Source organism: Onthophagus taurus, chromosome 11, assembly GCF_036711975.1.
Source record: "Onthophagus taurus isolate NC chromosome 11, IU_Otau_3.0, whole genome shotgun sequence".
Classification (NCBI taxonomy): domain Eukaryota; kingdom Metazoa; phylum Arthropoda; class Insecta; order Coleoptera; family Scarabaeidae; genus Onthophagus; species Onthophagus taurus.
Window position 1 is genome coordinate 15141655 of NC_091976.1, and position 23859 is coordinate 15165513.

At 31.5% G+C, this 23859-nt stretch overlaps 1 protein-coding gene across 1 annotated transcript in view; it reads left to right on the forward strand.

Annotated features, from left to right (window-relative positions):
* Positions 1-23859, forward strand: part of LOC111420468 (eukaryotic translation initiation factor 5B) — a 38434-nt gene that overhangs the window by 612 nt on the left and 13963 nt on the right. The window contains exons 4-10 of the mRNA XM_023053455.2: positions 4-1411; positions 1468-1686; positions 8208-8894; positions 8948-9211; positions 19458-19534; positions 19592-19895; positions 19956-20117. Coding sequence (XP_022909223.2) covers positions 4-1411; positions 1468-1686; positions 8208-8894; positions 8948-9211; positions 19458-19534; positions 19592-19895; positions 19956-20117 — 3121 coding nt within the window. The remainder of the gene's footprint in view (positions 1-3; positions 1412-1467; positions 1687-8207; positions 8895-8947; positions 9212-19457; positions 19535-19591; positions 19896-19955; positions 20118-23859) is intronic.

The window sequence follows — 23859 nt, forward strand, 5'->3', positions numbered from 1 at the left end:
CAGGCAGAAACAAGATGAAGGCAACGAAAATAAATCAAATAAAGGAAAGAAAGAGAAATCTCACGATTCTGATGATGAAGTACCTAAAGTTGCTCAAAAATTTGCACTTTTAGAAGTAGAAAGTGGTCCAGAAGTGGAATCTGATCAAGCCGAAAGCGACAATGAAACGAAAAAAGTTACGAAAAAGCCTGAAAAAGGTAGAAAAGGCAAAAAAGATCGTAAAAAGAAAGCAGAAAGTGATGAAGACATTGATAAAGTTTTAGCTGAATTAGAAATGGAATATTCAGGTGGAAAAAAGGAAGAAAAAGTTGAGGAAAAACCAATAGTTGAAGAAAAAAAAGTTGAAAATGTCAAAAAACTGGAAAAACAAATTTCTGTAGAAGAAGAAAACAAAGAAGATGTTCAAGAAGGAACTGTTAAAACCGCAGCACAAAAGAAAAAAGAGAAAAAAGAACGTGAAAAACAGAAAAAATTAGCAATTAAAAAATCAGGGAATGAGAAAAAAGAATCAACACCACAACCCTCTGAAACAGAAAAACCTGAATTAACCGAATCGAAACCAGAAGAAAAAGGAGATGAAGATGCTGAAGATAAAACTGAAAAAGATGGCAAAAAAAAGAAAAAGAAAGGTAAAGAAACAGTAGCAGCAGGGAAAGAAGATGCGAAAAAAGGTCCAGGAAAGAAAACAATAGCGGCTATGCAAGAGGCATTAAAAAAATTACGCGAAGAAGAAGAAAGATTGAAAAAGGAGCAAGAAGAAAGGATACGAAGAGAAGAAGAAGCTGAACAAGCTCGCTTAGAACAACTAAGATTAGAACAAGAAAAGAAAGACAGAAAGAAAAAAAAAGAAAAGGAACGAAAAGAACGATTAAAAGCTGAAGGAAAATTATTAACAAACAAACAAAAAGCGGATCGCGCAAGAGCTCAAGCAATGATTGATAGTTTAAAAGCTCAAGGTGTTGAATTACCAGACGTCGGCGAACGAAAACCGCGACCAGGAACTAGAATAAGACCGAAAAAAATGGATAAAGATAAGGAGCAAACGCCGGACGGTGAAGGTGAGATAAAAGATGAAGGGGAAAATCAAGAAATTAAAGAAGAACTCGAAACTGTTGGTACTACCGAGAAAAAAGAAGGTGAAATAGAACCTGATACACCCGAAGATGATGTTAAAGATGCTTGGGATGCTGATAGCTCGGAAGATGAGGGATCAGAAGAAGTATCAGAACAAAAACATGAGAAAAACGAATTCGAATCGAAACATGAAAAAGATGATGAAGAAAGTAGTAGTGAAGATGATGATGATGATGAAGAAGATGAAACGGATTCTGATTCTGATGATTCAGAGGTTGAAGATGAACATTTAACGGATGCTGAGAAACGTCGGGCAAAGGCTTTGGCGCGAATTGAAGTGGGTTTTTTTAGTTCATATAAAAATTGATTACATTTAATTTTATTTCATTTTAGGAAAGAAAATTAGAGGCGGAAAAGAATAAAACGATAGAAAATTTACGTGCGGCGATTGTTTGCGTTTTGGGACATGTAGATACTGGAAAAACGAAGATTTTAGATAAACTTAGACGTACGAATGTACAAGATGGAGAGGCTGGGGGAATTACGCAACAAATTGGTGCTACTAATGTACCTATTGAGAATATTAAGGAAAATATTCGATTTGTTAAAGGGGTAAGTAAAGAGAATCATTAAAGTTTTAAGAGTAATTTCATAATACTCTATTTATTAGGCAAATGTTTATTTAATGCTAATTTAATTATGCCTTAAAATTGGCTAAATTCATAGAGATTTAGTTTGTATTGGTTAATACATTGTTTTTATTAGTTTGAGTTTTATGACAGTTGTGTCGAGTGATTTATATCAATAACAAGTTAAGTTCCTCTGGAGAGTATACTTTACATAATTCTTCATTAATTTTTGAATATAAAATAAAAAGATTTTCTACTAAATACATATTTCAGAATATTTTAAGTAATAGCTTTTAACTTTTTTTTCTGAAATCATGTGTTTTTATTTCATATTGTTTTTCTGTTTGTCTCTCCCTATATATCTGAACCTCATAGCCAAACAGTATGAAGTGACATTTTTTAAATTTTACAGGAGAGCAATTTGAAGATTTTGCACAATGATTTTTTACTTGGGTTATTGTTTTCCCAGTTATAATTTTAGAAGATACCTAAAACTGATAATAACAAACCTGTTATATTAATTTTTTGAAATAATTTTTTTTCTAGCAATGGACTTAATATCTTGTGACTTAATACTCTATTTTGTGACTTAACACTGTTTAGCTCCTAGTAATTTATAGATACATGGAACTTGATACTTAATTATTGTTAGAAACTCATGGTGGAGCAATACAAATTTGTAGAATTGCAATTTTGTAGAACAAAAACTAATTCATATCATTTATAACTAATTAATAAAGGGTACCAAAAGGCAAAAACCACTAAAAATATGAAATATTATTTAATAAGAGGTCACACCAAAATGTTGTAAACGAAAACTATCAATCTTAAAGTTCAAGTAACAAACAAATAATTAAAATAAAAATTGTTACATTTTTCAGTCGTCTTACTTGAGGTTACCATGTGGAAGATTTTTAAAATATTCATGGAATCTTTTAAGTACCCATGTTAGTAATTTTTGCAAATCATTATACTTATGAGTTGAAATAGGATTTAGTGTCTCTATTATTGGTTTCAGTAGCAATAAGTTAGAATTAGGAATAACTTCCTTAGAATTAACAGTGCTTTTCTCTTTGCGTGTTAGCCTTTTAGTGACTCTATTCAAATCAACTTGTTCAAAATTTTCTTGATTAAAATCTGCTTTAAAATATAATACTCCAGCTGTTTCTGTTAAAAATTTCATAAGAATCACTTTAGATATGAAAAAGTTTTGATTATTTATAGTTTTTTTATTATTGTAAAAGTGAGATCCGTATTCTTCAGATAACAGTAAAATTCTTAAAGTGTTAAATCCATGTGATTTTTTAATTACCGTTCTTCTCGGTCAAAAATGAGGTTATAACAGGTTTTTCAGAAATTTCGTTACACTTGGCTTTGGCTAGTGTCAGTTGTAATATTTTTTTGCCTCTTGATGTCATCATGTTGACCCTAGCCAATTGTTAAATATTAAAGCAATGAAATTATCAAGTATTTCCTGCTAACATTGCGAACAAAATAATATGATTGAATGTGACTTAATATTATTTCAACTGATGTACAGTAAAACAAAACGGTATTAAGTCCGAACTTAATACCTAAATGTTTGATATCTTTTAGAGCCAAAGAGTATTTTAATACTATTTGGTGCTGTTTAATAGAGGATTCCTATCTAGCAAACGGGAAGAAATTTGACTTAATCAAAACTGAAAAAATTGAACTTAGTACTGTTTGGCTCTGAGGCCCAGATATAGATATTATCAGGTTTGCTGTCCAAAATGCAAACTTTAACAACGCGTGTGCAAACTTGGTCAAATGTCCTTGTCCTTTGGCACTATAACCCAAGGTGGGTTTTGGCTTTTGATGTTAGCATCTTCCATCTGCCTCTGTCTCACGCCTCGCATCCTTTACCCCCATGTTCTTCAGGTCTTTCCATATATCATCTTTCCACCACTATCTAGGTCTTCCTCTGGCTGTCGCTATTCCAGCTGAGATCCTGCGACAAAAATCCTTTTTTGGACTCTTCTTCCTTCTATTCTCATCACGTCCCCCAACCATTCTATCCTTCGCGTCTTTTTGAGCTTGCTATATTTGCAGCTTGTATTCTTTCCTTTATTGCATTCGTAATCGTGTTTGAGGAGTGAAATACAGCACCTAGGTACTTGAAGTTCTTGACACCCTGAGAGCTGTAGTCCTTGATGTATATATTTCGGGAATTTCTTACGTTCTCGTCTCTTGACAGTTTCATATATTTTATCTTTCTTGCGTTTATCATGAGTCCTATCTGTTTCGTGACTGCTTTTATCTTTCTGAACACTTCAATCATTTCCTCTCACATACGTCTCCTAATCAGTATATCGTCAGCGTATCCTCAGTGAGGATTTCTCACGCAATATGCGATTTGATTTGTAAAGAAATAAAACGAAGTCACGGGAATTATTGTAAATCAAAAGTAAAAAGCAAGGTCATCATAACAATATAGAAAGTTTACTTCAGCTGTTATTAGAGAAAACCTAAAACCGTCTCAAAGGAGTAGTAAAATTTCTCTACAAAAAAAATATAGTGCCAAAGAGAACAAATTTGTTGCCAAAACTAAGTGCTAAAACAAACTTTAAAAATGGTACCTATAGACAAAGAGCAAAAATGACAATGGTAACTTCTGAAAATTAAAATAGATAAGAAAAATGATAAAAAATATCACTTAATATGACAATGGCTGAATTTCTTGGTTTATAGTAGCTGTTTCAAGATCTGTGGAGGTCGCTATTTCTTAAGTACCAAGGCTCATACAATGTTCCTTAATACCTCGTTTTGGAACCTTTGTATAATATAGATATTATTTTCTTTAGTACAACCCCATAATTGTAGGCCATAGGACCAAAATGGTTAATGAATTGCTCATAAATCAGCAATCAATTATGCATTATCGGCACATATTGTTTACTCATCAGAGACCTGCAGCGAATGGCTCACATAGTGAATCATATTCACTGATTCTTTGCTTGTGTGTTGTCTTCATTCGTCAATAGTTACTATCAATCATGTTGTCTGTTCTTTCTTAAGTTACTGTATTGTTAACTCCGTGACCTGCAACGAATGGCTCACATGTCGAATCATATTAATCGATTCGCTATTACTATGTTTCTTTCATTCGTCAATAGTGAATCCTGTAGTGCCGTGCTCATTCAAAAGCAGCGAATGGTTTAAAACATTCGCTAAATGGACATTCAAAAGTTCCGTATAACGTACTGAAATTTAAAATGGTTTATTAATGTTGCTGAAAAGGTGCAAAACTTGTACAAAGTTGTCTAAAAATTATCAAAAATATTCCAAATGAATTTAGAATTATTTAAATGCTCAAAATTTGTCCAAAATCATTTAATGTTGACTATGCAATGTAAACTAATTAATTATTTAAAATCGCAAAAATTTGTTTTAACTACGTGAACACAGCTCTTATTATCTTTTATATCTTTTGCATTGTAAGATTTTTATGTTTTAATTCCAAAATTGTTAACGTTTTTTTAGAGATAAAATTAGTAGTCATTTTCGATACAATATCACATTAAAGGTAAGAAAGTAAGGATTATAAAGGTGTAACAAGAATTATTCAAGGGAATTTAGATATTTTAGACACATTTTGACAATTTCAGATATTTTTGTGCCTGTTTAGCCAAGTATAAATGAATTTAAATGCAATTTGATCATTTTAGGGAACATTATAAAATTTTACAGTTTTGAACAAGTTTAGACAAGTTAACAATTTTAAATAAATTTTGCGCTTTTAAATAATTTTGAACAACATTTTCTGTAACATTTTGATAATTTTAGGTATAAACAATTTATACAATTTTGCAAAAGTTTAGCCAAGTATTGATAATTTAAACCACATTTTGATCATTTCAGACGGTTTTGAACAAGTTTAGACAAATTTAAACAATTTTAGATAAATTTTGCGCTTTTAAATAATTTTAAACCCATTTAGAATATTTTGTAAAATTTTGATGACAATTTTGTATAAGTTGAGCCAAATTTAAATAACTTTGGATAAATTTAAATTCTGTCTTAAATTCAACTTAACATTACTTTATTTATGTTCGGTAAAAGTAAGAACAATTGTATACAAAAGCACTACAGTGTACGTGAGGCAATGAATCATTTTAAATGATTCGCGAATACTTTTAAGAGTTCGCTGCTTTTCGTTAGACTTGAGAGAGACGCCTACTGCTTGATGTTGCAGAACAACACTGCAGCATATTGAGCGAATCATGTGTTACATTGCACTGCGCTTTTGATGTTTTAGTGGTAATTCATCATTCGTTTTTCTGTGAATGTTTTATTAGGCCGAACGAAACCATTCATGCAGCTCTCTGTTACCCATGAGCTAATACAGTGTTCTATATATTAGTTTTAATTGTGTATTCTCCTGTTACATGTGCTTTTTCCATCGTAATTTAATATCTAAGGTCATTCCTTAATATTTGGCAGTATACGAAATGACATTGTTTGTAATTTTCACCAACGTGCGTCGATTTGTTTTCGTTTAATTTTATTATCCAGGTTTTAGTCTAAGAGTTAACTTGATCTAACGCGGCTTGAAGTTTATTGATAGAATCATCTGTCATGAACAACAGGTATAGAATTGGACCTAAGACACTCCTTGAAGAACACCAGGGTTAATTTCCTACATTTTACAATCACTCAACAAATCAGAGTAGTGTATTGCGTTATAACTTTTGGTTTGGTTTCTAGCCCATGGTGCGAAAATTTTTCAAATGCTTTTTCAACATTAAGAAAAACTGTCGCACAGATTTTGTTTTCTTCTAATACTTTTTCACTAGACTGCCTAAGTCTGACGTAACAGAGATGAAGATTTATCGTTGCTAACGATAAATCGCCAAAAAATGTCATTTGAAATGTCATCACATATTTTATTTTAACACTAATGAAAAATTGCATAATATGGTGATTTACCGTTAGCAACATAGTTAGCAACGAAAATATTTGGAGTCGGTATAAGCTCCGTCCATCTCTATGACATCAAGGCTTAGGTTGTTTATAAACTTGATAAGTCTATGCACTTGATCTATAGATGTATGCCTGTTTTTAAAGCCGGTGGGATAATATAGCTCTTTTTACTTCTTCTAGTATTGACGTTAAACGTTTCAGAAGCAGTTTTTCAAAAGGCTTAGATATGCTCGAGAGTAATAAATAAGACTGATCTACAGGATGTCACAAAAGTCCGGTGACATGAAACGTCATTCATACGTCATTCAAATGTTATTCATACCTTCACAAACAACAATGTACAGTCAACGTTCGAAGTATCCACCCCTTGTCTTCACTCAGGCTCTTTGAGCTTGGAGAGAAGCGTTTCAGAACTTCGCGACATCTCTGAAGGCGATTGGCCTTCATATGTTCCGTCAAAGTGTGAGTCTTTTGCATATTGTTGCTACGAAACCCCAAACGATGTTTGACGATCCTGTACACAGATTCATGGCTAATATTCAGCTCCTTAGCCATTTTTCTGAGACTCCTCTTGGAATTCTTTCGTACTTTGTTCCGGACACTCTTGACCATGGTGGAAGTAATGTCAGTCTTTGATCTTCAACTTCTGGGACGATCCGCGATTCTACTGGTCTCGCAATAACGACGGATTGTGCATTGGATGCGTCTATGAAAAATTCCTGTAATTTTTCCGATCTCCTTTTGAGTTATCCCGACCTGGCTCAGCCTCAAAATTTTGACACGGTTTACTTCGGAAACCATAAACTTTAGTAACAATAAGACGCACCAACATTCATACTGTATAATCGAACAAAGTCACACAACATGGCAAAGTTAGAATCCCGGACATTTGTGCCACCTGTACAGGAACTGGTCTCGTTTGGTTTCAACCAGAAAAAAGATGAACATTAACCGTTGTAATAAATGGGAATCAGTCTTGTATACAATGATATCCATGAATCAACCTTGCCCAAAATTTTGGAAATTAGGATAAGGAAGATTTTACTTACACATTTAACTGAACAAAACATAATGAGGATTTATTTAAGAAATAGAGCAAATGCGAAAAAAGAGATGAACCTTAAAAAATATTATTTTCACTTTTTTTTTATCTAAATAAATGATCTATAAATTACCATTATGTATTTCAAAAATTACCCATGCCTTTGGGTGAAAATCCTCGTTTACATAAGGAAAAGGGAAGAGGAGAAAGTGTGTTCCATAATCTGTCTAGTGGTTTAGTTTTTATATTATATGTCTACAAAATAAGATCTCAAAATTTTATTGATTATATGCAAATTCAAAACTGCATTTCATAATGTTCAATCTTCTGCCAAAATTTAAAAACATACGAGGTTCATCTTCTGTTCTACTTATGCAATGTAGATAAAATTAAAATCATACCAAAAATTTAAGTTTAAATAAAATATGTACATTTAAAATTAGAAAAGTATAAACTAATATTGTTTATTGATCTTAAATACAATGTAATAATTTTAATTACATAAATATTATTTTTAGGCACCAGAGATGCAATTAAAACTCCCAGGACTATTAATAATAGACACACCCGGTCACGAATCATTTTCAAACTTAAGAAACAGAGGTTCCTCTTTGTGTGACATAGCTATTTTAGTCGTAGACATAATGCACGGTTTAGAACCTCAAACGATTGAGTCGATTAATCTCCTAAAATCAAAGAAAACCCCATTCGTTGTCGCATTAAACAAAATCGATCGACTTTACGACTGGCAAACTTTAAATCGCAAAGATGTACGCGATATTATCAAAGCTCAAGCAGCCAATACTCAACTAGAATTCGAAGAACGTACTAAACAAGTGACTTTACAATTCGCTGAACAAGGTTTAAATGCTTCATTATTTTACGATAATCCGGATATAAGAAGTTATGTATCCTTGGTACCTACGAGTGCAGTTACTGGGGAAGGAATGGGAAATTTATTGGCTTTAATTGTAGAGTATTCCCAGAATATGTTGGCGAAACGATTAATGTATTCAGATGAATTACAAGCGACCGTTTTGGAAGTTAAAGCAATTCCTGGATTAGGAACAACGATTGATGTTATTTTAGTGAATGGTACACTTAGGGAAGGTGATTCAATGGTTCTAGCGGGAACCGATGGACCGATTGTTACCCAAATTCGATCTTTGTTAATGCCACAACCTATGAAAGAATTAAGAGTGAAGGTAAAAAAAGATTACAATTCAATTTATTGTTTTTTAACTAACATTTTTTTTAGAATGCTTATATAGAATATAAAAGTGTAAAAGCGGCTCAAGGTGTGAAAATAGCCGCTAAAGAGCTTGAAAAAGCGATAGCTGGTTTAAATTTGTATGTGGCTCATAAAAGCGACGAAGTGGATATCGTTAAAGAAGAAGTTGCGAGGGAACTTAAGTCCGCGCTCTCTAGTATTAAATTGCAAGAAAGAGGCGTTTATGTTCAAGCATCGACTTTGGGGTCATTGGAAGCTTTATTGGAGTTTTTAAGAACAAGCAAAATTCCGGTGAGTATAAAATTTTTGATTATATAATTTTCATGTTTTTAAGGATCTTTATAAAATGACTTAAAGAAATCAGTTTGAAAACTAATTCTTAGAAACGAATTTATAGATCTTATCACGAATTTGAAATTTATTTAAACATTTAATAAATGTAATGGATATTTAGGTACATCTTATAGCGTTTTCGTCTGATAGGTGTTTGGAGCGCGTATTTGAGAGCCAATAACAGCTAAACATTAAGCCAAATTTAGTGCAATAATGACATAGTTAGTTTGTTATGCTCTAAGATACTATAGGAGGGCATCCATTGCAATCTATATCTATCCAATTGCGTCTTTTATTTTCATATCCATGATAACGTCAAAAGGTGTGATGTTTTATGAAGTTTGGTTAATTCATTAATCTTATTTATTTTTAAAAAGGTATATTTAAAAATGTAAATGTTTATAATTTACGTAATCCTTCCCACAAATATCACACTTATACAATAAGCTCATGGCCATTTAAAGTTGAAATATCAAATCGTATATTTTACAAACGTACAAGATTATTTTTTTAATTATACTTTTTAATCAAATTACTTCTTTGATATGCCGAAATATTCTCTTTTGAATACATGTACCTTACTGCGACGTGTGTATTGCTGTAAGTCGTGTAGTTTCTCTGTTAACGCGTTGTCTTCACGCAAGTCTCTATTTCGGATATGAAATGATCTTTCACAATATTGACCAGTTGGGACAAAAAAGATTCATCCTGTTTAAGTATGCTGATGAAATTCTTGAAAGCTTCTTCAATTCTCTCAAATTATCCTTGGTAAAACGCAAAACAAAAGGGAAATAGATGTTACCCTATCATCAATTCAGCTTCGAACTAACATTATTTCAACTAAGTTTAAGTTATTGGGAATTCAACCAAAAGGACCAAGCTTTCGATAAATATATTCTTATCATCATCAGGGTACAATTTAGAAGTTAAAATGTAAAAACAGTTAAGTTAGTATATTGGTGTTGAATAAGAAGTCCCCACAACGACATCAATTAAAGAGGGAAGATGATATCCAGACCATAAACACTAATTAAATAAACGTTTCGTGGTTAACCACCACGCGATTAACCGTCTGGAGGTTTTTTGATTCCTTCCCCCCTTTTGGTTGAATTCCCAATAACTTAAACTTAATTCTTAACATTGTACAACCAGTACTTCCACCTCTCATTATTTCAACTTCACCACATACTCGCAAGCCGATATTCCAACGCCCACCGTCATATTCTTTATTCATCTTGTTTATTATTATTATTGTTATCTTGCAAATCTCAATTTTGCTGTTATTGTCTATTACAGTGTTTCTCAACCTTTGTGATTAAACTGCCCCCTTTACCAATTCGTTTCATTCATCGCTTTCTGTACATTTTAAATGATAATTAGATGTGTAGTTACCAGTTTTAAAGTTGCCAGTTTTCGATGCATTTCTTTTTGAGTTGACTGTACTTAAAGATTAGGTTTAAAAGTTAGTGCAAAAACAAATAATTTTAAACCAATAAAAATAAATAGTTTTATCCTACTTCTACCTTAAAGATATAAAAAAAAGATATATCTATTTAATGTTTTAATGAAAACCTTTAGGTTGATGATCTTTACATAACTTAGTAATACCACGTTCTAATTTATTGAAGTAAAGCCCTAAGGGGTTCGACCACTCTAGTCTGTTGAAAATTAAGACTAATTTTTCGAGTTTTTCTGGGAAAACAATAAAAAATATGAAAAAATGGATTATATTTCTTAACTGTATTTGAACTTATAGGTTATAGGAATACGAAATATATTTTTCTAATTGATTAAAAAGAAAATGTAGCTGCTTGATGAAAACGCTGAAAATCAGGAAGGGGTTCGCGGCTGGAAATGTTTCAGCTACAATTTTCAAACTATAACAACAAAAAATTTTAGTTTTTACAACTCAAAAGCTTTAGAAAATCGTCCGGATTTTTTTATTTAACTTTATGCAAAAATCGTGGATATATTACAATAACTTGCTGTATTAGTTTAAAAAAATAAGCACTAAATTGTTTATAGCTAAAGAACTACGCATCATATCATAAAATCCTTACGTCTTTCTCTAGATAATGTTACTTAGAAGGTACAGTTAAAATTTCAAGTAAATCGGTAAAGAATTATGTGAAAGAATTGTGAACCTTACCGTTTTGGTATACCTTTAAACCCTATGCCAGCGCCGTACATTGGTCTTCTAGGTTCACGTTTTCTTCTTCTTTTCTCAAAGATATTGCGGACGCTCTGGTGGTTTTTCTCTACCTACTCTAAAAAAGTAGGAAGTCACCATTTAACTTGGTTTAGCATCAACATTTGAAATCTCAATAATATAGCTAATTGGGTTTTGTACGCGTTTTGTAATTGCGCGAGTGTATGTACGCGTAATGTCTGGAAACATGAAGAAATCTTTTTAACGGCTTGATCAATTTGAACAAAAAATTGTGTGTGTAACCTATACACACTATAACCTTGCGAATTCAAATGTTCTATCGGCGTTTCTGTGGTTTGTAAATGTAGTTGCTTAGAAATTACGATTTACAATGTTTATACTCTCAACAAATGAGAGTACCATGAAAGAACAATAAATGTGAAGTAGAAACAAACTACATGTTATCTATCTATGTATTTATCATCGTCATAAAAAAAATCTTAGCATAAATTGAACGGAGGTGGTTACGTTTAGTAGTTTAGAAGGGTAGGTTGAAAGTACAGATAGGGTCATAACGTACCCTATTATGAGTTAAACATATTCCCCAAATTTCATTTTCCTAGCGTTTATGGTTTTAAATTAAAAAAAATTATGGTTTAAAAATTAAACCAAAATTTTCCGCTATTTTTGGAGAGGTGTAGCTCCTTAGGGGAGCCGAAGGCGTCCATGGTTCATATATTAAAATACCCTTAAAATTCATTCAAGAATCACCCCTTGAAGTTTGTTGCAGTCTAAAACGGATGAAATTCTTCATATTTCTCAAAAATTAAATAATAAAAATAGGAAAAAAAAAGTTAAAATTAGCTTCTAGAAGTTAATTTCCTAGAAATTTAAAGGATTTTATTTATTTTGATTTTAAAAATTTTTTTGAAATATTTTGTATTTTAAGAAAGAAAACCAAAACTCATTCCTATTTCCAACATATTTTAAAATTTTCCATCAATTTGTAATTATTTCAAGTACTGAAGATGAAACATTTGTTTCGAAACATGTTTACTTTTTGAAATAAATTAAGTATTTTTAATATTCTTGTAATCCAACGATTGAGAAATAGTGTTTAGAAAGTCACAGACACGAAGATTTATATCATCTGGAAAACGTCTGGCTAATTCCGGAATTAATTGTGATTTCAAAAATGCCCATTAGTGTTCCCCTGTTAGGATATCACTGAAAAAATAAGATCCAATAATTTGATCATTGGAAATTCCTGCCTATGCATTAACGTTTTGAGGATACAGTGTCTCGATCGTCCAGTGAGGATTTTCTTCCGACCAATGTCTGCAGTTATGCCTGTTGACTATACGATTTAAAGAGAAAGTTGCCTCGTCAGAAAAAAGATCAGCGTGTCCCGTATCTTTCGCATTAGAGTATCGCTGTATATCTACCAACATGTACGGCATCCACTTACGTTTTATAATGTTTTTTAGAAACTATAAATTTGGCAACATTTCTGATTTAAAATTTGAATTCGCAAAGTTATGTAACCTATACAGACAAATTTTTGTTCAAATTGATCAAGCCGTTAAAAAGATTTCTTCATACATTACGATAACTCCAAAACGCAATTAGCTACATTATTAAAATTTGAAATGTTACTGCTAAACCAAATTAAATGGTGACTACTTACTTTTGTAGAGTAGGTAGAGAAAACTCGCTAGAGTGTCCGCAATATCTTTGAGAAAAGAAGAAAACGTGAACCTAGAAGGCCGTGGATTCTTCATGTTTCCATACAATACAGGACAGTATTTTTTCTTCTGCTTTTATCGCTACTACCCCATTCTGATCCTTTCTCAATCTTCCTTCTAGATCTACCAGATTCTTACCTCATTTCTTAGATTGCCAAAAATCCTCATTCTCTCTTACATTTCAATTGAATGTATTTTTTCATCAAATCATATCTTTACGTATGGTATATGTGTTCATATACATATATTGTTTATATGAACCCGAATGTCTATCCGGTAAAATATTAACTGGAAACGGAATCATTCCCTTGTCGAATCCTATTCAAAATTATATGAATTTGTTTCTATCATCAGGTTTCGTTCTGTAACCATTCTCGCCTGCCATTTTCCAACACTTCAATTAAAAGTTGTTTCCAATTTGTCATAAATATTATACAACTCATGTATAATATGATTTTTTAAGTCTTCTCGATTCTTTCTCTTTTATGTTTTTTGTATTTCTGTACCTCACTTTCATTTTTTATCGTACGGATTTCCCCCTCTTCCCTTTTCTTTCTGCTCCTTGTCTTTGTTATACACATATCCTTACATCTCGTCCTAGCTTCTTTCATTTAGGTTATTTCATCTTTATCTCACCCTCTTCGCCTCATAAAGAACGAAAGATCCACCACTCGGATCTTTTCAAGTCTTGGTTATTTCTGAACTTTCATTCTCTCTTCACCATTGTTTTATTACACTTTCTCATTCTTTTCCATTCTCTCATTTCTGTTTCCAACATTTGATGATTAATTTTGAAATTTATTTATCCATTCGTTTTGTAATTTTACGCTATTTTATCATCTCATATATTTCCTGGTTGTATAATGTATAACCGAATCCCTACTAGCAACTTGTATTTCCCATTCCTAAATCCATTCAATAACCGTCTACACACTTTATTCTGTATTTTATCGTAAGGCACGAATTCAAGTTGAAAAACGAATGGCGGAGCCACGAGTTTTTTAATGAATGAGTACTTTAAGTCTTATAAAACTTGTTTATTATGCTATTTTTTGTAATTCGCGTTTTATCCTTTTTTTTAACAAAAATAAAGTAAATTTTGGCAATGTAGGGAAATAGGTATGTAGCAGTTGGTAACACCGGAACACTTGAAAATAGAAACTTTGAATTGACAATTAGAAACTGTCAAAACACAAAATATATTCACCTGAAAAAAATGTTTGATGTACACCTCCCAAAATAAGAGAAATTGCTCAGAGTCAATGTCCTCATCATTGTGGACCTTGTATTCGATGCTAAGAACGTGTTTAAACATCCATAGACAAAAATTGTCACATTGACAACTAGAAAAATTAATGACCCAATGTCACCAACTTGAACTGGTTCCATAAAATGTTACTAAAATCTCATTACAGCATCGGATGCTGTAAGAAGTCTCATTACAGCACCCGTTTGAGTACTGTTATAGCTTCCATTACCGTAGCGAATTACAAAAAGTTAATTTAACTGTTGGATGTAGATTTAAAAATCCTGTTCAACGTTGTAGCTAAGTAAAAAGAGACCATATTGGCGTTTATGCCGTTTGGGTTAGTAGCGACGAAATTCTGCCATTATTTTCCTTCTATTCTCTTTCATCTTTCTACTGTTTAATAAATAAAATCGTTAAATTCATCGTTCACACTTCGAATAAGAAGGAGAAAGTTTTTTAAGTTTACCAGCGTCCTTCTTTTCCATCTCGTCAAATTCAATTCAATTCTTTCGTGTCTCTTAGTTCTACCCTTCCCCTTTACGCTTCATACGCATTTCCTTCCAAAGTTATCTTTGATACCGACTTCTTTTATAGTCTTATTTCCGCTTTCCTCCTTCCACAGTCAGACACGACGGAAAACCAACCAAATCGGTTTGCTATACAGTTCAATGTGGTTTTTTCCATTTTTTTTTTCATGCACGAGTGTTTAACAAAACAGTTCAATTATTATCTCACACTTTCATTTACCGCTTCATTACCTTTACAACAAGTTCTCCCCTCATCGTCCACACCCTTGGTTCTCCCCTCAATTTTTTCCACTCACATTACCTTCTACATGCATCTGCACACTAACTCTACATCAATAATTAAGTATTTGTGTGTGTTGGATTTAATGTTTTATATATATATTTAAATACTAATTCATCATCATTTACAAAATTAATACTTTTTTTTTAGCATATTTCCAAACGCAAATTCCAATCTTAATCATATCACATCAAATACAGGGTGATTTATTAGCTCACCATCAAACTTTGACATATGATAGTTAATCCAATTATAAAAAAAAATGTTAATGAACATATGTCCTATTTAAATTATTTACGAAATTATAACACTTTAAAGTTTTAATTTTTATATCATAATTAACTGCAACATTTTTTTTAAACACATAAATATTACAAATATTGTTCAAAATAGCCTCCTTCTGCTAGAATACATGCTTCACAACGCCGAATTAAAGAGTTCTTCAGCCGAATTAAAATGTCTGGTTGATTTCTTATTTCAGTAACAGCCTGTTTTTGTATTCTGTTTAATAACTGTTCTCGTGTGTTAATTTCCACTTGATACACAATTTGTTTCATTTGACCCCATAAGTAGAAATCCAATGGATTAAGGTCGGGGGATCTAGGTGGCCAAGCAAATGGACCATTATTACCAATCCACTTGTTTGGAAAATATTGGTTTAACCACTCGACAACTACTCTTCCGCGATGAGGCTGCACAGTGTTAGGAAGTTATGAATATCTGGCCAAAAATATAATAACAACTAAATGAAGTTGAAAATGTTTAATATCACTATAATACCTCCTTAATAGTTAGCTAGGATTTATTTCATCTATAAACCGTGCTTAAAACAAAATTTAGGATTTTAAAACAAATATTTGAAAATAAAAGCGAAACAAAGGTTTTGTTGTGAGTTGGGCTGGTTGTTTAAGCTAATGTAACTCCGAAAACATGGTACATCATGTAGCCTAACAATAAGTATATACAGCGGGTACAAAAAGTATGGAATAATGGTTCTACAGCCGAAACTTCAACTTATATTAAATAAAAGTTACTTGAAGCTCCGCCCATTCCTGTGACGTCACCGCTTAGGTTGTCTATTCCATAATGACGCCATAATAGACTGCCTAAGTCTAATAAAATATACAGGTGTTCCATTTAAAAAACACATTCACCATGTCGTAACGCAGACTGCCGTCATCATTTTTATTTTATTTCTACGCCAAGATATGCGCAAAATAGTTTAAAGTAACTTTTATTTAAAACTTTTTTTAATTTAAGTTGAAGTTTAGGCTGTTGAACCATTATTCCATACTTTTTGCGCACTCTGTATACTTATATAATATAATATATACAGGGTGAGTTTTTGCATGTTTAGCATGGAGATCTCGAAAACTAGCGGAGATAGAGAGACGATTAAATAGGGAAAGAATTGCAGTTTCATGAACTCAATTGAATGAGCTTTTTGTTTTTTGGATGAAATGCATGGCTAACTAGATATCTCGAAAAAACTGTTTTTTGTTATATCGTTAGATAGCTATGGCTCCGCTATTATTAATTTTAGGAAAAATGTGTACAGGAAAAATTTGTAGGGTATTACATGTAGGGTATTCTATACTAAACATGCAAAAAAACTCACCATGGATAGGTGTCTCATGTAAATGGTTCGTTAAAACTTTTTAAGGTTTTACTATTCATAGAGGTTTGAAATTTTGGTAGCATGGGTTGTTCATTCGAAACTTTCAATCTAAAACATTTTCAAGATGGCCGCCACTTCTGGTCTACCGGAAGTGAACCATAACTTCGTTATTTTAAATGGAATGCCATAGTTTTTTTATTACACCTTTTAATTGTACATAAAAAATATGTTGACTTTGATACAAGTTATTTAATAACTTTTATGAAAGTCAGCATATTTTTTTATTTTTGATAAAAGTTATTTAATAACTTTTACGAAAGTCGACATATTTTTTTATGTACAGGGTGGGCAAATTTGGGTGTTATTATAGGCTATCTCAGAAACTATAAGATATACGAAAAAAGTAGGTGCCATGTCCCGGTCTCTTTCTTCGAGACTACCCCAATTCCGCAAGTTAGAACATCCCCGTTTGCCAAAATATTAGAAAAGAAAATTAGTAAAATCATGTTATGGCCGGTAATTTCAAACTTCCTAACACAGTGGGTTGGTGGCATCGTGCTGGTACCACATATTTTGAATTACATTAAGAGGTATATCTTCAAGTAAATCAAAAAGTGTATTGTTCAAAATCTGTAATTTACAACGTTCAAACATAATACATGATTCATCTTTCCAGAGAACATTTGAAATGAAGTCATTATTTTGGGCATGTTGCTACAATAACCATTCACAAAATGCTAACCGTTGCTGATTATCTCCTGGCTGTAGAGCTTGATCACACTGTTTAGGATAGGGATGAAGGACTTTGCGGTTCAATACGCGCCATGCAAAATTTTGACTTACATGTATGTTGTGTGCTATTCTTCGAGTGCTGATGAAAGGATTATCAATGACAGCATTAATTACAGCTTCTTCGTCCTCTATAGCTTTTGCTGGAGCAGGATTACCTGTTTCTCGAAGTCTTCTGAAAGAATCGCTAAAAACTGAATAATATGGCAAATGACGCTGTGGAAATCTTTCTTGATATTCTTGTACTGATTGTCGAACATTTCCATTGCAAAAACCATACACAGTGCTATAAACGTACATTTTGAGTTTCTTCTTGTATGTAATAATTAAACCTTACAGCAAACTGTCAATTGTTAATGTCATTGTTAATTGAAATAGGAACACATATGTTTATTAAAATTTTTTATCATATGTCAAAGTTTGATGGTGAGCTAATAAATCACCCTGTATAGCGTTGAACAAGATTCAAATTACGATAACAAATTGTTAGTAATATTTTATTCAACATTGAAAGTAGTAACTCTAATAAAAACATATAAATCAACTTTATTATTTTGTTCTTATAAGGTTTTAAAATAACTTTAAAGTAAAGTTATTTTATATGAAATTGATGTGATTCATATTTGGTTAAACATTCATACCTAAAACTTCTAAATAAAATCATTTCCAATAATAAATTACATACTTATTAACATTTATCATTAAAAAAATTTTTTTATGTCGTAAAATATAATTTTATTACTCGAAATAATGATTTAATTATGTCTGGTTCGAAAGAAACTCATTTTGCTCGGTTTTATTAATTCGTATGCAGTGCGGTCGACCACACGGTGTCTCCTAGACACCTCCAAGGCCTCCACATAGAAGTGCATTCATTGCAAGCACCATGTGTGTTTATAATATGTATAAGTATCCTGTCGTTTTTGCATGAATATTAATCGATTTTCACGGCCTAATCGCGCTGAGTTTCAATGTATCACGCGGTTACAAAATCGAAAAACTGATTCATATTAATACTGTTCTTGAAGTTTTTTTTCTTTTAAATTTATTTATGTTGCGGAAAAATTTTACAAAATTGATTAAATGAAACGGAAGCTGCGTATCTGTGAAGCAAAAAAAAAAGCCGACACAGACACACGCATTTACACATTTAGTACACACACAGGGTCGGCTCCGATCCCTCTTATTGAGCACTTCCTTTACACTATATATTTGTGTAATGTTGTGAGGCGGGTCTCTCTATAATTAGAGACGACCGGAAGCGTTCATAGCAGCACCGTTTTCTTGTTAGGAAGACGTTTCCTGTCCATAAATTCTTCATTATAAATTCACGGTTCGTCTTTGAAATTGTATTTTCATCCTTATTTTAATTCTTTCTGTTCTTGTTTATTAAAGAGATTTTTTTTAGTATTTATTTGCTTTTTTAGTAAATTCTTTAGATTTTTTTGTGTTATTTTTTTCTGTAACGTTTTTTTTTGATTCATCCTTGTTTTACTTTTAATTTTTTTTTTTCGTTTACTTTTCTGGTCATTTTTTCGTATTTTTTTTTGGTTGTTGTTTCTTCTTCACTGAGTGTGTCACGCTCGGTGAATTTATGAGAGCCCCTTTAAAGATAGATGGATGCAGACCACGCTGTCGCTGTCCCTAATTAACACTCGATCGGAGTCCGGTTCTAGGAATACCGGACACCTACCGACTTCCGGTGGAAAACCTGCTTGTTCTCTCTTCTCTTAACTTCGCTCAACCCACGTGTATTACTTCATTTTTTAAAATAATCACGATCCTTTTAAAGACATGAAAGCTTTCTTTAAAAGAGTTTTTAATGTTTAATTTTATTCTTATTACAGTATTCCGGTATTCGTATTGGTCCAGTTGTTAAAAAAGATGTAATGAAAGCATCGATTATGTTAGAACACGAAAGCCAGTGAGTAAAAAAATTATTTTTGTGAAAGAAAAAATTATAATAAATTTTTGTTTTTAGATACGCAACAATTTTAGCATTCGATGTTAAAATAGAAAGAGATGCTCAAGAATTAGCGGATAATTTAGGGGTTAAAATCTTCCAAGCGGATATAATTTATCATCTTTTCGATAAATTCATCGCGTATAGAGATGAATTGAAGCAAAAGAAACGGGAAGAATTCAAGAACATCGCCGTTTTTCCTTGCAAATTGCGGGTACTTCCTCAATTCATCTTCAATTCCAGAGATCCTATTGTTATGGGCGTTATGGTTGAAGCTGGAATTGTTAAAGAGGGAACTCCAATTTGCGTTCCAAGCAAAGAAGTATGATTTTTCTTCATTTCTTTAACGACAAAAACCAATTGCGTTATTTTTTTTTTTCAGTTTGTCGATCTTGGTATTGTAACAAGTATCGAAAATAATCACAAAGCCGTCGAATCAGCACGAAAAGGTATGGAAGTATGTATTAAAATTGAACCAATTCCAGGCGAATCCCCGAAAATGTTTGGAAGACATTTCGATGATAAAGACTTTTTAATTAGCAAGGTAAGAAATGTTTTAAGTATATTTATTTAAAAAGTTGTGTATTGAACATATTAAAAAATATGTTTTTAATAATGTATGTACTTTGACAAATCTGCATCAATCAAGCAACTGTTTGGGTAACATGTAACCATTCCAAATTCAACAAATTTACTAGTTTACTAGAGTACTAGAATATGTATTGGTGTTGTACAATTTGATAAGCTTTACTGGTTAGAGCTAAAAAGATTTAGAAAATTGAAAGAGAAACCATTGTATTTGATGATAAAACATACACCGGGTGCAAAATATTTAAAACCAATATCTAAAAATATCTTAAAATCCCAAACAATCGATTTAGAGAACTGTTTAAAATTGCTAATGATCAACGAAAATCGTTTAAAATCCAAAAAAATATTTTTTTTGCTATTAACAGCTCTTTTGGGACTAATCTTTCTGTCCAAAAACTTATATAATTCAACAAATTTCAATATTTCAACAGGCAAGTATACTTTTTTTAATATGATAAAATATGCATACATAATATTAATATATTCAAAAGTTTGCATTATTATTTTTATCCTCCATTCTCGGAAAACAATTTAATAACAATGATTTAATCAGGTAAGAAGTTTCATTTTAAAATATAATGTCTTTTCCGACAATCAATTTTTATCTCGATCAATAATTTGTAACGGCCCATTGAAAAGATATTTTTTAATTAACGAGATAAAGTTTCGGAAATTTCATTCAAGAATTATTACGTTGTGCGACATAAATTATCACAAGATTACTATCTCTTTGCCCTGTCCTTGTGATCTGATCGGTTTTTTGCGCACTTTATTTTTATTGTCGCATTACGTAAAAGCGAATTTTAAACAATTTGAGCAGAACATAAAAATTTCGAATTAGTTAGAATAAACTATTACGAAAAACTTCTTCTTTTAATTAATTCAACAATTTAGCTAGTGTAAATTAGTGATGGAACAGATAGAGATTTTGTGAAACGCCAAATTCCGGATATTCGGCATCCCTTTCGGCCGGATATCTTGCATATCTATCCAGCTATTATGGTCATAACTTCTGGTGCATTTCTGAAGTGATACCCTACATTGTCACATTATTGTGATATTTGAATAAAAATGATATTAATAAGAAAGCTGATAAGATATGTCAACTTATTTGGATTCAAGATACAAAATGAACTTTTTTGATGCTGATTTAAGTAACGAAGCAACTCTAAAAAGAGGATATTTTATAATAATCTTATAACGAATTTTGAAAATTATCGATGATAATTGCAACATCGAACATTTTATCAAAACTTCAAATATTGTTTTCTCAAAAACTAAAAGTTATTTTTCAAAACCGCTTGGTTCATTGGAAAGAGGACACTTTTATTAACACTTTGCAAAATTTTCATACTCATAGTCCAAAAACTGGATTTTATACGAATTTTTAAAACGTAATCGGCGAAAATTGCAAAATTCGAAAAAATTGTCGATTATTTCAAAAATTTATTTCTCAAGAACTAAAAGTGATTTTTCAAAACGGCTTGTTGCATTAAAAAGAGGATACTTTATTTAATAATTGGTGATATTTCCGCAAGGGTCATTCAAGAAATGAACTTTATAGCGAATTTTGAAAATTATCGATGAAAATTGCAACGTCGAAAATTTTGTCTAAACTTCAAATATTGTTTTCTCAAAAACTAAAAACTATTTTTCGAAGCGTGTTGGTTCGTTGGAAAGAAGACACTTTAATTAACACTTTGGGAAATTTTCATACTTATATTCCAAAAACTGGGTTTTATACGAATTTTTAAAACTTAATCGGCGAAAATTGCAAAATTCGAAAAAATTGTCGATCATTTCAAAAATTTATTTCTCAAGAACTGAAAGTGATTTTTCAAAACGGCTTTTTGCATTTAAAAGAGGATACTTTAATTAATAATTGGTGATATTTCCACAAGGATCCTTCAAAAAATAAATTTTATAGCGAATTTTGAAAATTATCGATGAAAATTGCAACGTCGAAAATTTTATCAAAACTTCAAATATTGTTTTCTGAAAAACTAAAACTTATTTTTCAAAACGGATTGGTTCATTGGAAAAAGGACACTCTTATTAACACTTTGGGAAATTTTCATACTCATATTCCAAGAAATGGATTTTATACGAATTTTTAAAACTTAATCGGCGAAAATTGCAAAAAGTTGTCGATCATTTCAAAAATTTGTTTCTCAAAAACTAAATGCGATTTTTCAAAACGGCTTGTTGCATTAAAGAGAGCATACTTGAATTAATGATTGGTGATGTTTCCACAAGGATCGTTCAAGAAATGAATTTTATAGCGAATTTTGAAAATTATCGATGAAAATTGCAACGTCGAAAATGTTGCCAAAACTTCAAATATTGTTTTCTCAAAAACTAAAAGCTATTTTTCGAAACGTGTTGATTCATTGGAAAGAAGACACTATTATTAACACTTTTGGAAATTTTCATACTCATATTCCAAAAACTGGATTTTTTACAAATTTTAAAAACTTAATCGGCGCAAATTGCAAAATTCGAAAATTTTTTCGATTATTTCAAAAATGTATTTCTCAAGAACTAAAAGTGATTTTTCAAAACGGTTTTTTTGCATTAAAGACTTTAATGCAAAAAGACTTTAATTAATAATTGAAAGTGACAATAGCGACAGTTCTGTTAGTAATGAATGTGATGATAAACAAAATTATAAGCGAAGAGAAGAAAACTAGACGAAACTGCAACCAGAGATTTTATACAGGGTGTTTCCGTGACTCGGGGAACAAATTTAACCACATATGCTAGAGTGAAAATAATGATTCATGTAAAAAAAATTAGTAAAAGTCTTCAAATTTCAAAGATACAGGTCATCAAAGTTAGGAAATGTTAACACATTTTTCCAAATATCTTAACACTATTTACAGCAAAGCGCTGAAATTTGGTACAGTATAAATCAATGTGATGTAAAATCGTTAGGCAATTTATGAGTTAGATCGGTCAGCGGGAACAATGCTATACAGGTGTTCCTAAAGTTTGTTTGTTCAGAACTTTTTTATTCTATAAATATTCTGATAGTAAACTTAATTTGGAAACTTTTATTAGGTACTCTTAGATAATATTGATAAAAATCACCGTTTTCGTGTTAAATGCAAAAATGTTGGGTTCCGATTTCAATAATAGCACTAAAAAAAAGAAATCTAAGCTTTTGAACATTTCCTTTAGTATTTTTTTACTACTTTTATGTACTGTTTTTATTATTCCTGTTAGTGTTGTTGTTTTTTGTTTATTTTTTGTTGATTTTTAATTTATTGTTTTTGGATTCTTTTATTAAACCAACTAAAACAAATTAAAAGTGTGATTTAGCTAAATCTACACTTGGACATTTTGCATACATAATTGTAATGACAGCTCAGTTCGATTTTCACTTGTCATTGCCAATTCAGATAATTTATTTATTTATTTTTTTAGTGTTGTTTAATTCGGAGCCTAACATTTTTGCATTTAATACGAAAACGGTTGATTTTATCAATATTCTCTAAGAGTGATAAAAGTTTCTAAACTAAATTTACTATTAGAAACTGCAAAAATAAATGTAGGGTTATGATCAAAGCTCGGATATTTCGGTACCGTCTCAGTAGCGTCGACAGCGCAGAACCTATGGGGCGCGATCATAAATGCACTCCCACCACGCGATCTACCGTTCCGATCGCTCACACATCTATAAGCATGCCAGGCCT